The sequence below is a fragment of the Aegilops tauschii genome, chromosome 2, assembly GCF_002575655.3.
Source record: "Aegilops tauschii subsp. strangulata cultivar AL8/78 chromosome 2, Aet v6.0, whole genome shotgun sequence".
NCBI lineage: Eukaryota > Viridiplantae > Streptophyta > Magnoliopsida > Poales > Poaceae > Aegilops > Aegilops tauschii.
In genome coordinates, this window is record NC_053036.3 from 563,298,641 (window position 1) to 563,314,615 (window position 15,975).

General features: G+C 51.0%; 1 protein-coding gene across 1 annotated transcript; it reads left to right on the top strand.

Moving 5' to 3' along the window:
- Positions 1–5,572: 5,572 nt before the first annotated feature.
- On the top strand, positions 5,573–6,307 carry LOC109765777 (FCS-Like Zinc finger 2). The gene has a single exon (XM_020324552.4). The coding sequence runs from the start codon at positions 5,658–5,660 to the stop codon at positions 5,946–5,948; it is 291 nt and encodes a 96-aa protein (XP_020180141.1). The 5' UTR covers positions 5,573–5,657; the 3' UTR covers positions 5,949–6,307.
- Positions 6,308–15,975: the final 9,668 nt, after the last annotated feature.

A 15,975-nucleotide genomic window follows, 5' to 3' on the forward strand; every position in this document is an offset into this window, starting at 1 on the left:
TTGGCCTCCTGGATCTCCTGGAGGGTGGCATGGGCCTCATTCCATGCGGTCTCCGCGCTCTGACGAGCCTTGGCGAGCTCGGTCCCTTGGGCCGACGCATCACGCTCCAAGGCCTCACATTTTTTCACCGCATCCTAGAGCTCCTAATGGACTTCTTTGACCCGGGCCTTGAGCTTCTTGCGGGCGGCTTGCTGCTGCACAGCTTTCTCCTCGGCCTCGCCTAGGGCCTTCCTTAGGGCCTCGACCTCGGTCGCGGCTCCTGCACATATTAGGACACCGCGGTCAATATACAAGCGCTTATTCTTTCCGAACACATAGCGTGTCGTCATTCACCTTGCTTCTCTTGGAGCCAAATTTTCACCTCGCCGAGCTCGTCCTCGGTCCGCTCCAGCCTCTGTTTCAGTTCAGAGACTTCGGCAGCATGCGAGGTTGCGGCCAACAGTGATGCCTACTTATTGATACATATTAAGTTAGTCTCCTATAACAAATGATTGATCCACTGTCCTCAGGGGCTACTGTCTACACGGGGTTTTTTTCTTTCTTACCTCGAAACCTGTTAACAGGTTGCCGCAGGCTTCATTCAGTCCACTCTTGGAGGACTGAACCTTCTCGATCACTGTACCCATAAGGACACGGTGCTCGTCCATGACGGAGGCGCCTCGTAGCGCCTCCATCAGGTTATCCTGCGCCCGATGGACAGGGGCCACCGGTGGGAGCGACGCACCCCCTCTTTCAAAGGGGGCCGCTCGCCCGACTCCGGATCCATATGAGTCTCCGGAATCGTATTCGGCTGAGGGCCGAACTGGATGCGGCCCTCTTCGCCAGTCTCCATGGGGATCGGCTCCCCCATGTGTCCGGCAGTGGAGGTCTCGCCTTGTGGCGCCTCCCGGACAGCGTCCTGGGCTCCTCCCCGGTTCAGAGCAGTCCTCCAGGACAACACTTGTGTCGTCCCTGGCCCCGGGGGAATAAGCAGGCGGTGGCGACATGCTCGCCATCTCCGACGGAGCCAACGAACCTCCAGACGAGGATCGCTGGATAAGGTCACGGGCCGGACTGCAAGAGTACGGTTAACTATGTCAAGATAATGAAGAGAAAGGACCGGATGTGTGCATATGCGAGCTGTATCACTTACGATGTGGCCTGGGGTTTAGTGCGGGGGCGTCGTTCCGGACTGCTGTCAACGTCCCACGCGGCATTGACCGCCGGGACGCCCTTCCCCTTCTTGGGCGTCCCCGCCTCCAAATTCGCGGAAGCCGTCCTCTTCTTCTTTCCCTCCTCAGGGGGAGGTTTCATCTCCTCCTCCTCCCCCTCTTCCTCGTCATCGTCCTCAGGGATGGAGGAATGGGTTTCTTCGTCTTCGGACGTCACGTCCGAAGCACCCTTGCGACGGGGGCCACTTTTGGCCCCCTTGGCCTTCTTCTTGGCCTTCTTCTCCTGCGCCTTATATGGCGCCAGCACCAGCATCTTCGCTAGACGCGGGATGACCGGTTCTTCAGGCAGCGAAGCCGGACCCTGGATCCGATTCGCCCTCTCCGTCCAGTCCTGAAAAAGCGATAGTAAAAGCTCAGGCATCATCCTCGAAACAATTGAGTCGGGGTACATAAATAACATACCTCGCTGGCGGGGTGCTTACAATCGTGACCACGGTCTGAATCCGTGGCCGGCGGTTTCTGGTTGCCCTTAAAGAGCAACCTCCATGCACCTTCGTGTGTAGTCTCGAAGAGCCTCACTAGGGTCTGATGCTTCTTCGGATTGAACTCCCACAGAGGGCAGCTTCGGCGCTGGCATGGAAGAATCCGGCGAACTAGCATCACCTGGATCACATCAACGAGCTTGACGTTCTTGGTAACCATGCTTTGAACGCGCGTCTGCAGCGCTGTCAGCTCGTCGGGTGAACACCAGTCCGGACTCTTCTCGACCCAGGAGGTGAGTCGCAAAGGAGTGCCGGAGCGGAATTAGGCAGCTGCGGCCCAGGTGGTGCCGCGTGGTTCTGTGATGTAGAACCACTGCTTCTGCCATTCCTTTACCCTGTCCACAAAAGTACCATTGGGCCAGGCAACGTTGGACAGCTTGCTCACCATGGCCCCCCTGCACTCCGCGTGCTGGCCATCCACCACCTTCGGCTTCACGTTGAAGACTTTGAGCCATAGCCCGAAGTGGGGTTGGATGCGGAGGAAGGCCTCACACACGACGATAAACGCCGAGATGTTGAGGAAGGAATTCGGGGACAGATCATGGAAATCTATCCCGTAATAATACATCAGCCCGCGGACGAAAGGGTGGAGTGGAAACCCTAGCCCGCGGAAGAAATGGGGGATGAACACTACCTTCTCAGTGGTCTTCGGCGTGGGGACGACTTGTCCCTCGGTCGGCAGGCGGTGAGTGATCTCCTTCGCCAAATATCCGGCCGCCCGAAGCTCAGTAATATCCTTCTCCTTGACGGAGGAGACCATCCACTTGCCCTGACCTCTAGATCCGGACATGGTAGCTTGAGTGGAAAGGAGATGAGAACTTGGGCTCTGGAGCTCGAGATTGGAGAGGGCAGAGAGAGGGCGTGAGAGAGGAAGGGGGAATCCCTATCCCCTTATAAAGGCGGCGAATATTAACCGCCTCCTCACCCGCCTTAAGATTCGCCTGTTCCCAAGGGCTGTATAAACGGCACGGTTGGGTTACCGATGCCCGCATTGATGAGAATCCCACGATAAGGGAACACGATCTCTTCTTTGACAAGACGTGCCAATGGCAACCGCGTCTCGGGACGTGGGGCATCAAACACACCAATGGTTTGGAATTACGACCGGTCAGAACGTATTGTCGTGCTGCAAAAAAAGGTTGTCAGCGGATGGAACTCGTGTAAAAATATATATATTCTCTGCGATTGTGTATGGTGTGCGTGACAGGTCCGGATACTATCATCACGTCCGAAGACTATCTTGGAGTTCGGGAAGAGGGGAACCCGCCTTGCAATGCCGAAGACAATCTGCGCGCCGGACACCTCGTCATTGAAGCCAGGTTCAGGGGCTACTGAGGGCGTCCTGCATTAAGGGGTCCTCGGGCGTCCGGCCTGTTATCCATGGGCCGGACTGATGGGTTGTGAAGACATGAAGGCCGAAGACTGTACCCGTGTCCGGATTGGACTCTCCTTGGTGTGGAAGGCAAGCTTGGCGATCAACTATGAAGATTCCTTCTTATGTAACCGACTCTATGTAAACCCTAGATCCCCCCGGTGTCTATATAAACCGAAGGGGGTAGTCCGGAAAGGACACATTACCATAGTCATACATGCTAGACTTTTAGGGTTTAGCCATTACGATCTCGTGGTAGATCAACTCTTGTAATACTCATATTCATCAAGATCAATCAAGCAGGAAGTAGGGTATTACCTCCATAGAGAGGACCCGAACCTGGGTAAACATCGTGTCCCCCGTCTCCTGTTACCATAGATCCTAGACGCATAGTTCGGGACCCCCTACCCGAGATCCGCCGGTTTTGACACCGACAACCCTTGTCTAGTTCAGAACCCTTATCCTTGACAGAAGGAGAGCCTCTGCATCAAGAGGACATCACTGGTTACATAAGTCTAGTTGGTGGACTTCAGTACTTGACCCTTACTCGACCTAACATTTCTTTTGCAGTCAATGAGGTGTGTCAGTATCTTCATGCACCTACCACAACTCACTGGACAGCTCCAAAACAAATTCTCAAGTATATAAGAAACACTATACACTTGGGCCTCACACTCAGCAAGTCATCTTCAACACTTGTCAGTGCCTTCTCAGATGCATCTGGGCTGGTTGTCTGGATGACAGAAGGTCAACAGGTAGTTTTGCTATTTTTTATGGATCTAATTTAATATCATGGTGTGCAAGAAAGCAAGCCACTGTTTCCAGGTCAAGTACAGAAGCAGAATATAAAGCATTAGCAAATGCAACGGCATAAATCATTTGGGTTCAATCCATGCTCAAAGAACTTGGAGTAGTTCAGACTGAGCCTCCTTGCTTATGGTTTGATAATCTTGGTGCCACATATTTATCTGCTAATCCAGTTTTTCATGCCAGGACAAAGCACATTGAAATAGACTTTCATTTCGTAAGAGAACATGTTGCCAACAAACAGCTTGAGATCAGATTTATACCTTCCAAAAATCAGCTTGCAGATGGATCAACAAAGGCATTGCCAGCCAGAAGTTTTGAAGAGTTTAAACGTAATCTCAACTTGTCATAGTTGTGATTATGGGAGAGTGTTAAACATATGTCACGCATTATCATGTTAGGGTCGTTAGGAGAATCCAGGTTGTTAGCTTATTTATCTTTTCATCTGTTTATTCTCCTCTATCTTTCCATGTATCTCTCTGATTGTTGAACAACCGTAATCTTGTATGCCTCTACAAGAGTCGGCCTTGCCTAATTAATATATAACACGCGGCTCCCATGTTACGGGAGTTGAGACGCTTCCACAATTTCCATACTCCCGATGTTTGCATACTCTGATGATTACGTCTGATCCGTGAGCGTTACTCGAGGAATCTGCAAAAAACAAATTGCGCGCAGATCTCGAGAAAAGCTGCTTCCCGGGACGAGACCTGCCTGCCTCGCCGGCAAGAAAGACCGGTGGACTGCGGGTGCCAATGGAATCTTGAGTTGATTCTTTCAACGCTCAACGGCAACCCCATGATACGAAACGTGCACGATCCCTTGAGTCCGCTCAATAATCTCGCATTTTTCTCAAGCAGCATCCTTGAGCCTGAAGTTTAAAGACTGCAAATGGCCGCACAAATTGCTTGCAGCTGCCGCTAGCTGGTCCGTAGACAAGATTTTCAAGTGTGCGCGCGAGTCCACAGTTGCTGCCGTGGCGAGCATGCACGGTTGCACGGATGCACCACAGCTCAAGATTGCCCTCCCGTATGGGTATGGCACTTAACTTGAAGGAGGGGACCTCCAGATTTTTAATTTCTGTTCTGTATTTTCTTTTCTTCATCTTGTGTCTGATAAAAATATCACGTACAGTACACTGCACGACAGGCATTTGTGTCTATTATTGGCGTGGGCTAACCATGTGGGGCACCTGTCTCCTTTGTTGGCAGGAAGCCTGGCGCGCTAATTATCAGCCCAAAACCTTAGCACTAGTTTAACCGAAGCAGCCTAAACTTATACTGATGTAAGTACAATCAGAATAAATTGATGCCCAAGTCTACGACTAGAGGAGGCACAACGAATTCTTCTCCAATGATATGCGACCAGTCTAGTATAGTTGCTAATTGTATTTTTCGAGTGTTTTCAAGTACGGCTACATTTCTAGTCGTCACAGAATATCACAACTCTTTCTTTGAACTTGAAAAATATCTCAACTTACAACAACAGGGACGTTCCAGACAGATGTCTCCTTCGGGACCTGGTCGACCTCGCCCGGACATACCACGATTGCCGTCGTTTTCCTCTCAGTGGAGCCGATCGCAGTATTGCCCGACCCGTGGGCGCACCGGACCACAGTACTCCGACCCCGTTGCCGTGTCCGTCTCCACGCACCATATATACCCGAGCCTTCCCCTTCTTTCTTCACCCAACTCGCTCGCTCTCCTCTTCCTCCCTCCTCGCACCACCAAGCTCAGCTCTGCTCTGCTCCGCAATTTGCTCGAAAGTCACCTACTCAGACATACCATGGCGCCATCAGTGGCCTGCTCCTTCTTCTTCGACAACGAGCTGCTCGGCGAGCCCGGCATGCCGGCGATGGACACGTGCGCGCTCTGCGCCAAGCCGCTGGCGCGCGACAGCGACGTCTTCATGTACAGAGGGGACACGCCCTACTGCAGCGACGAGTGCCGCGACGAGCAGATGCACCTCGACGCCGTCTGCGCCAAGCAGGCCGCGCGGAGGCAGCAGCGGTTCTCGGCGGGGACGGAGTCCCACCGTCGGCAGCGGCAGTCCAGGAACGTGTCGGTCGCAAGCTAACCGGCTGGCCGCTAAAAGTTTTGCTTGGATCGACAAGATCTAAATTCAGAAGAATACAACATCTGTTCCTTCAAAAAAGAATACAGCGTCTGTATTCTGAAGAATCGTCGTCGTCTCCGTCTCTCCGGCCGGTGCTCTAGCCTGGTGCGGTGGAGGCACCGGAGGCAGCTTGGCGCCGCCTACAGGAGGCAAGGCAGGGCAGCCGGCAGCAGCATCAGGCGGCACGAAGCATGTGTCCATGGCAAGCTATTTAGGCTGCCCAGATGGGAGGAAATTGTACTTGTTCTCGGTCGAAAACAGAAAAGTAATCGCCATGGATCTGATGAGAGCAATCAAACATGATTAACATTTTGTTTTAACTTCTACTCCCTCCGTCCGAAAATACTATATCTAGATACATCTTCATTTATCTATTTTGATGACAAATATTTCTAGACGAAGGGAATACGTACTAGTATTTGGGTCGCCCTTCTGCGCCTCTCTTTTAGTTTCACTTTAATGACTGGATCATGTTTGGTTTTGGGTACCACATCCACATGCAACAGCAGTGTCACTGTAAATACATCATGGCAACCAACCTACAAATTATCATGCCCCTAAATTTTGTTATGCTTTTCGGATTTATAGCATCTCTAATGTTTCTAGTGATATGATTGCACTGTTCCAACTTGACCGCTCGGGTGACCGCGGAGGCGATCCAATCTCGCCACCGCAGGCAGCCCTCCAGACTCCTCATCTCGCCGCCCAGCAGGCTTTGCTGGCGAAGCTTGCGCGGGTTCGAGGACTGCGGCATCATGGCATTTTCTTTCTTTGGCGTGGATCCCGTCGGTGGCGGCCCGCTGAAGGCGTCGGGTGGATCAGCGTGGCGACTACAGCAGGGCTGCGGCACCCTCAACCGGCACCAGATCCAGAGCGGGTGGTCACCGCGGTATACCCTGTGAGGCGGAGTTTCATGCGGGGAAGTCAAGAGCAGCAGCCAGGGCGGCGCCCCTGCTGCGCGGCGGCGATCGAAGCCACCATGGCCAGCGGTGACGTGAGGTTGGGTGGTGGTGGTGGCGGCACTCCACTCAGCGAGGGTGTCGGCTGCGTGCAGATGGGTGGCACTGATGGCTGTCGATCTGGCGTCCTGTCCAGATCCGTCACGGTTTGGCCTTGGCTGGTAGGTGGCGCGAGGAGGACCGGTGAGGGGCGGCTGGAGGCTCCCTGCCGACATGCCGACGGCGGCCCTCGTCTCCACGAAGAGGTTCCGTTCGGTTTCACCCAGTTGTGAGATAGGGAGGATGGACGCGACTTTCGATGAAAATCGGTCACGACGGGCGATGGCGGCGCGTGTGAAGTCGTTCCCTTCTCGAGGCACCGTTGTTGCAAGTCGTGGCCCCCCACTCGTGATGCTCCGGGGGAATCTCTAGATCAGGGTCTACCGGATCAGACGATGATGGCACCTTCGATGTTGTTGTCCCTCCCGGGGGCATCGTTTTGAAGCAACTGCTAGCTGGAGGAGACAAGAGGAGGAGCAGTGTTACGTCTACCGCAAGGCCGATGGCGGATTCCGGCGGCATGGCGTTGTGGAGGTTCCGCGATGGGTGCGTGTGGACAGATACGTGCAGGATGGTGGCGTTTTCTAGCGCCGTGGTGGCGTCGACGGCAGGCCAGTCAAGGTCAATGCGTCAGTTCCTGCTCTAGAGATGGACCAGTGGAAGATGGCGGCGGCAGCCTCTAAGAGTGCGCCAGGCCGGTGTGCGACCCAGTTCCGGTATGTGGCTGGGCTGGGGCATCCGGCTTGAGATGTTAGGCTTTGGTGCGATGTCTATTTGGTATTCGGCTCAGACATTCGACACACCTTCATCAAGGGGATAGGAGTAGCAACAGGTGTTGCCTAGATGGTGGCTTCAGGCTTACCGATGTATTACTTTGTATGGTGTTTGTAAATAAATAATGAAATGGATGTATGCATCATCCAGATGCAGAGGCCGGGGGTATATCCTTCTTCTCTAAAAAATGCCAATACTATTTGAGGCGAGATTTTATCCATATGATTTTATGATATTTTGCTAAATCAGAATCTTTTGAGATTTTCTACTCTCTTTGTTCAAAAATATAAGATGTTCTAATTTTGTTTGAATCGGATGTATACAGACACAGTTTAATATGTTTGTTCACTCATTTCGGTCTATATATGTAGTCTATATAGTAAAAATATTCAAAACATCTTATATTTATGAATGAAGGGAGTAATTATGTGTGAGTGAATTGGCCGGTTTGGAGCCCCTACCTTGAGCTTGACACACGGTGAACCTTACAGTTTTACTATATCTCGACGATATTTCCAAAAAGTTTATACCATTGTGATGTTTTTCTTTTCTTTTGAAATATATGTCAGGCTTACCCAATGGGTGTAATAATTCATCACAATATCAATTTCAAGAATGAGAATGATCTTATCATTCCTAGGCTACATGTCGATCATTTTCACGATGATTTGTCTTTCTTGATGGGTTGACAAGGCTTAGAACTGCTTCACATCGGCTCTTGCTTCTCCCTCCGATCTTTATTGTTGGTGCCCTCTCTTCCCCACCCAACAGTATGGATGTGTGGGTGGTTTTAGCTCAAGTTTACTAGAATTAACCAAATTTTGTTAAGTTTTAAGGTTCGATTTTTCATGTTATTTTTCTCATAAACTATACCAAATGTATTCCTCCAATGGAAATATAAAAAATGGTTGCCCTCTAATGAGGTTCCTAAATAAATAGATCTGAGCCTGTGAAGTCTAACCGTGATCTACTCGCAGTTGAATTATTGCACTTCGAGGCAGAACAAGTCAAAGGAAATGACGAAGCTTGTCATCGCCTATTAACTTAATCATATATTGGTTTCGCTGGAATATCGACTCAGTCGAGAAGGAAGGCAAAGTTTGGGGTTAGACACTGCCCACTTGAGCAAAGTTTTCCATGCTTAAAAAAATGAACATCCAACATGCCACACTTAGGTTGCCATGTCCAGAATTACCACTGGCGTACAGTTTGTGACATAGGCATGAGGTCGCCTAAGTTTTCCAATTAGAGATTTTGATAGTCCGTTCTCTCGACAGTTCATCCTTGAATTGTGGACGGGTTGACATTGCTATTTTCTCCAAAGACGACTCTTGGTGGTCGGACTGCCTGCTTGGTGTTTGCATGATTTCAGTTTGCATTGTGTGCACTTACATCATCTTCATTGTGTCAACATTTTTTTACTATGAGTTCTAGGGCAAAACCCCCACAACCTTGCAGCTTCCCTCTTTAACCACACTTGCCATTTACAGTGGGAGGTAAGAAACCCATCTCAACAAATCGTCCCTGAACCTAGGCTTAATTATACACGCCAGCAGGGTTGTGTGATGCACAGATCGTCCCTGAAGCTTGAGCCTGAGCAATACATCACACATGTAGTTCCATTAGCACCATTTCAACCGTTAGGTCAATAGTTGCTCGATGTGGATCATCATTGCTCTTTTCTTTATTCGTCTAAGCATACCATCGGCCATGTATAACTTTATCTTTTTACCAGTGTGGTCCTTTGAATGTTCCGCTAATGTTTGGTGTGTACATTCTAGTGTTGCAGAGGTCAAGTGTGTGATCATTGTACTTTTATCCTATTGATGACATGGACCACAACTCTGCATCTTTCCCTTGCCATAACGGAAAAATGGATGTCTAGCCTGCTGGGACAATATCATGTGCTATCACACATTAGGTGCTATCATGCTACCATTTTTCCAAAATGTTTCAAAAAATCAAAAAATTTGTGAGTGTTCACAAGCAATGGCTCTATAAATTGTAAAAAATTCAAATCAAAACTCAACACACACAAGGAGAAACAACAAAAAACAAGTTCAACATGAATAGTGTCGCAAAAAGGCAAAAATCAAAATACCACTATTTAGTTGTGTGTGTTTTGACAGTTGGATCTCACATCCATGGCTAAACTCGGCCTGCAGCGATGAGCTTTGTAGCTCCCGTAGCAACTGATATTCTCCCTAGCATCCTTAGTGTCCCTTCATACTAGTCAATTTAAATATTTGTAAACTTCACCACAACAATACAACTTCTTAGTAACAAAATAATATTTCATTTTTTGTGCTTGAATTTTACTATGCTCATGCTCGAAAGGAAGGCACTCTCACTCTATCCTTCACTACAGGAACCAGCTACTTTGCCGTCTGCCACGGCATACGGCAAAGGCAAGGATGGCGGACGGCAAAGGCCTTTGCCGTCTGCCGCGGACAACAAAAGGCTCCGGCAAAGTAGGCTACGGTAAAGAGCTTCATTGCCGTCTGCTTTCTGAAGCGGACGGCAAAGGGGCCTTTGCCATCAGCGACTGACGGCAAAGAATGCCGACGGCAATAAATGTGTTGTTAGTCCATTAGGCGGCTAACGGCAGCCTTTGCCGTCCGCCGCTGACGACAAATCTTTGCCGTCCGCCGCTGACGACAAATAGTCCAAGTGCAGAGGCGACGAGGAACGAACTGAGGACGAACACCACAGTATCCATCAACACTGCTGTTTCAAGAATCAACAACGAACGAACGGATTTCACAGGACAAAACTATCCATCATATAGCTTGCTGATCCAAAACAAAACTACTCTGTTTAACAAGACGAACAGATTACACACGAACGGATTACACTGCGTTACAGTACAGGTGTTTGATCTGGACGAACGCGCCTCCCTGCAACCATCCCCTGTGCCATGCTCGCTGGAGCAGCAACAACCAGCAGCCGCGCCCCTCTGCCTTCTCCTTCCTTTCTCCATGGACAGGAGCACACCGACACCACCATGGACACCCGAGGAGCTCACGCCGTCTGCCGCCGCACCGGAGCTCGCCACCCTCGTCCGAGCGCTAGATCCATTGGACCGCACCAACTCCGTCAGCGCCAAGCCCCATCGCCGGCAGAGAAGAGCAGCGGAGGTGGAGGCCCGCGGCATGCGGAGGCGGGCTGCAAAGGAGAGCAGCGAAGGTGAAGGCCCGCGGCTCGGCTGCTGGTGCTCAGAGGCGGGTGGCTGCTGGTGCTCGGAGGCGCTGGTGCTCGGAGGCGCACTGAGAGAGGGAGGCAGAGAGCAGCGTAGGCGGAGGCAGGCGAGGATGGGTGGCTTGCGGAGGAGACCGGCGGCGAGCGGGGGCGGGCGAAGCCGGGCGGCGCGCGGAGGCGGGCTCCGGTGGCGTGGCAGAGGCGGACGGCGCGCGATGGGGGACGAGGCGCAGAGGCCGGCAGGGGCGGCAGGGGATGAGGCAGGGGCCGGCGAGGTGTTGGCCGGGGCCGGGGGTCGAGGTGGTGGTGGGCGCCGGCCGGCCGGCCTCCTCGATTTGGATCTAGAGGGAGAGAAATGAGAGAGAGAGAGAGAGAGAGACGTGCGGTGGGGGTGGGGAGGGAGAGAGAAGACAGGGCATGGGGCTGGGCGCGTGGGTGCTGCCCTGGGGGCGCGTGCGTCGTGGGTGGCTGGGGTGTGTGTCTGACGGAGGGTGGAGATGTGCGTCTGAGATCTTGCCAAGTCATCGATCTGCGTGATCGATCTGTGTGCTGTGTTTCCTCTTTGCCGTCTGCCAAAAAAACACAGACGGCAAAGAGCTCACTTTGCCTTCTGCCAAAAATAACGTTATCTCTTTACCGTCCGCCCCCTTTGTCGTCCACTATTTTGCTCTTTGTCGTCTGCTAGCAGACGACAAAGAGGGGGCCGTTAGGTTTTTTCTAAGCAGCTCGTTAGTGGGGCCCATCTCTCTCTTTGCCGTCCGCCAGCTGACAGCAAGATTCTTTGCCGTCCGCTAGCGGACGGCAAAGAACTGGCTGATGGCAAAGACCTTCTTTGCCATCAGCCAGTTCTTTGTCGTCCGTTTTATGTAAGCGGACGGCAAAGACCTTCTTTGCCGTCAGCCAGCAGACGGCAAATAAGCTAATTCCAGTAGTGCTTATTGGTTTGAGTAAATTGCTCAAACCCACCATATTTGTGGCTAGGTTAATGGATTGCGACCTTTTTTGTCAAAAATCCCAATAAAGCACCCCTTCTGCGGCAAGTGAGTAACAAATCGCACTAATTTGGAATTGAGTCGCGTCTAACTGCGGAACCCATTGGCCCCATATGTCGGACTGATCTGGAATGCCTACGTGGACAATATGCTGAGGTGGAAGATGGCCCCACCAGTTAGCCCCTCATCTCTTTTCACATTTTTTCTTCTTCTTCCACAGTCACAGTTATCATTTATGTCGTGCCGCCTCCGTCGACCTTCAATGGCCACCACCTGCGCGGTGGTGCACACGCTTGGCCAAGCTCCTCCCGCCTCCCATGTTGGCCAAGCGGCAACCACGACGGTTCCCGTGCTGCCCTATCTTCCCTTCCCAAGCTTGAAGCCATGGATATGCCTGTGCTCCCGACGGATCCAGGGAAGGCTGGATGGAGGCTCGATGGTCACGGTGGCTGGAGGCGGTAGCATTGCTGCCGCAGGTTGGGACGACAGTGGGCTGGACGAGCCGGAGCTCCACAGCATCAAGCGGCCCGACTAGGAGCAAGTGGCGGCGGCGCTGCGAGGCGGGTTTGCCGGCGGGCGCAGGGCGACGGCACTGCAAGGCGGGCTTGCCAGCGGCGCGGGATGGCGGCGCTGGAAGATGGGTTTGCCGGCGGCGCGGGATGGCGGCGCTGGAAGATGGGTTTGCCGGCGGCCGCGGGCGAGCTGCGGCATGACGATGGGTGAGAAAGGAGCTGACAGGTGAGCTCCCCGTCCACCTCAGCGCATAGTCCATGTGTACCTGCCATATCACCCTGACGCGTGGGCCATATCTCAAAATAGTGTGATTTGTTAGACACGGCTTAGTTTGGAATTAGTGTGATTTATTACTCACTTGCCGCACAAGTGATGATTTTTTATGATTTTTGACACAAACAATGACAATCCGTTACCCTTGCTTTTGAGCAATGTAATCGAGCAATGTAATCTCCTAGTTTCATCTACAGAGATTAGTAACAGTTCACATCAACTGTACGTTGCCAACCGCTTGGAGTGGGTTGTTACCTATATCAAAAACAATTCAACGACTTAAGTACGTTGCCAAATTTAAGCACGATGCTAAGCAATTACTCCCTCTGTAATTTAATATAAGAGAGTTTAGATTACTAAAATAGTGATCTAACGCTTTTATATTAGTTTACGGAGGAGAACAGCATTTTGGAGCTCGGCCTCTATGGAGGCCTTTTTCGAAAAGTTCAAAATTCATATTTTTCGGTTTCAAAAAATTCTGAAAAACATTGTTCAAGTATAAAAGGATGTGGTGTGTACGTGTGTACACTGCTAGGAAAAGGGCTATAGCTAATATGGATATTAATGACGCACCATGTATGTGGTGCGCCACTGCTATATAGCAGTGACGTACCAGATACAGGTGCGCCATTAGTGTCCTCATTACTAATGGCGCACCACACACACGGTGCGCCATTACTAACAATTTTTTTTCAAAACTATTAATGGCGCACCAGGGCACAGTGCGCCATCACTAGTTTTAACTAGTAATGGCGCACCACACACTTTGTGCGCCACTACTAACATTTTTTTTACTTTTTTTCAAAACTAGTAATGGCGCATCATGGTACAATGCGCCATTACTACTTCAAACTAGTAATGGCGCACCACAACCACGGTGCGCCACTACTAACATTTTTTTTTGCAAAACTAGTAATGACGCACGACGTAACAGGTGCACCATTAGTAACCAGGGTTACTAATGGCGCATTATTAGGTGGTGCGCCATTGGTAACCTGAGAGCAGCTAGATATTTTGGACAGCCACCTACCACACTCACTTTCCCCACTTCATTCTCTCCACCTTCTCCTCCAAGCTTGTCTCGGCTGCCTCCTCCTCCTCACCTCATTTGCACCATAGATTCACCCAAATTAAGTGGTTAAATTACCTTTTTTTGATAAGTAAGTAAGGGGAAAGCTTTCTTTATGTTGTAGATCTACTTTTTTTCTCCCTCCAACAACGTGCACATGCACTTTTTATGGCCTAGATCTACGTATGTTTGTGGTGTTGCATATGTTTGTGATGTTGCATATGTTTGTGTTTGCAGGTACCGGTATTTGAAATGCGATAGTTGCCAATATTTTGCCGGAATGTTGATTCATTTCTGTTTCGGCGAGAATTTGGCACTATGCATTCTTTTTTGTCCTATTTTTAGGCAAAGTCATGCCAATTTTTTTTGTTCTAAAATATCGTTTTGCTCTACCCCGCAGGCGACCATGGTCCGCACGATGACCGAAGGCATCGTGAATAGGTTTTTGAGCTCCGCGAAGGCCGAGATGCTTCAAAAGAACGAGACGGAGATAAGATGTCCGTGTCGAAGATGCAAGCTGAAGAGCCTTATTACGGACCCGGATTCCGGACAGGTGCGGGACCACCTGCTCTTGCGTGGTTTCATGGATGGCTATCGGTGGCAAGGTGATGAAGATGACTATGAAGTCGTCCATGGGGGCCGGGCAAGAAATGAAGAAGGGCAGCAAGACAACCACCGCGGCGAGGGCGGGCGAGAAGACGAAGAATCTCCAGGACATGATCACGACGGTGATGCAGTACACAGTCATCATGTAGAAGATGCTGGACATGATGATGAGGAAGATCAAGACGAAGGGCATGATCATGAAGATGAAGATGCCGGAGCAGACAACGATGGACCATCGATGGGCTGGGTGCAGGACCCTCATATTCAAGAGCTGCTTCTCAAGCAGACGGATAACGCAAGAGCTGCCGCCCGAGAGAAAGCCAAACTGGATCAATTGGAGATAGACGCGGTTACTCCATTGTATGAAGGATGCAAGCCCGAAGATACCCGCCTGAAAGTAAAGCTCATGGCTCTGGAGATGAAGGTAAAACACAAAATGACCGACGCATGCTTCGACGAGAACATGTCATTCTGGCACGAACGTCTTCCCAAGGGGAACAAGTGCCCGACCAATTTCGAGGAGGCGAAGAAAATCGTGTGTCCTCTGGATTTACCGCACGTGAAATACCATGTGTGCATGAACAATTGCATCATTTATCGGGACGAGCACGCGGAGTCTACCATATGTCCGGTGTGCGGCGTCACTCGATACAAGAAGAGGAAGAAAGCTCCTCGAAAAGTGGTGTGGTACTTTCCGATCACTCCTCGTCTGCAGCGGTATTTCGCGGACCCTAAGCTAGCAAAGCTCCTGCGTTGGCACGCGGATAGGGAGGAGAAGAAGCGAGAAGATGACGGAAATGATCCGGAGATAAATAAAAAAGACAAGATGCCGAGTCACCCTAAGGATGCGAGCCAGTGGCAAGCGTTGAACTTCGAACACCCAGAATTTGGGGACAATCCAAGGAACATCGTGCTGGGCGTGAGCACCGATGGAGTCAATCCGTTTGGCAGCTAGAGAAGCACACATAGCACCTGGCCTGTGTTTGTGTGGATGTACAACCTTCCCCCTGGTTGTGCATGAAGAGGAAGTACATTCACATGAGTATGCTAATTGAAGGGCCGAAACAACCAGGGAACGACATCAATCTGTATCTGGGGCTGCTGAAAGAGGAGCTAGACATGCTGTGGAAAACGCCAGTCAATACGTGGGATGCCGCAGAGAAAGAATATTTCCCTATGAGAGCCGCACTGCTCACGATGGTGCACGACTATCTCGGTTACGGATATGTCGCGGGGCAGGTGGTCCACGGATTTTCTGGATGCGTCAGGTGCATGGATGACACAACGTATCGCCATCTAGATAGAGATCCCGATTCTTCGAAAACCGTGTTCATGGGACATCGAAGGTGGCTTCGCGACGATGACTCATGGAGAAAACGCAAGGATCTGTTCGATGGTGAAACCGAACCCCGAAGACGCCCGCGTACGAGGAGCGGCGAGGAAATAGACGAGCTGTTGAAAAATTGGAAAGATTGCCCACTGCTGGGAAAGAATCAAAAGGCGCCAGAGCCGGGAAAGAAGCGAAAGGCGCCAGAGCCACTGCTGAAGGTATGGAAAACAAGGTC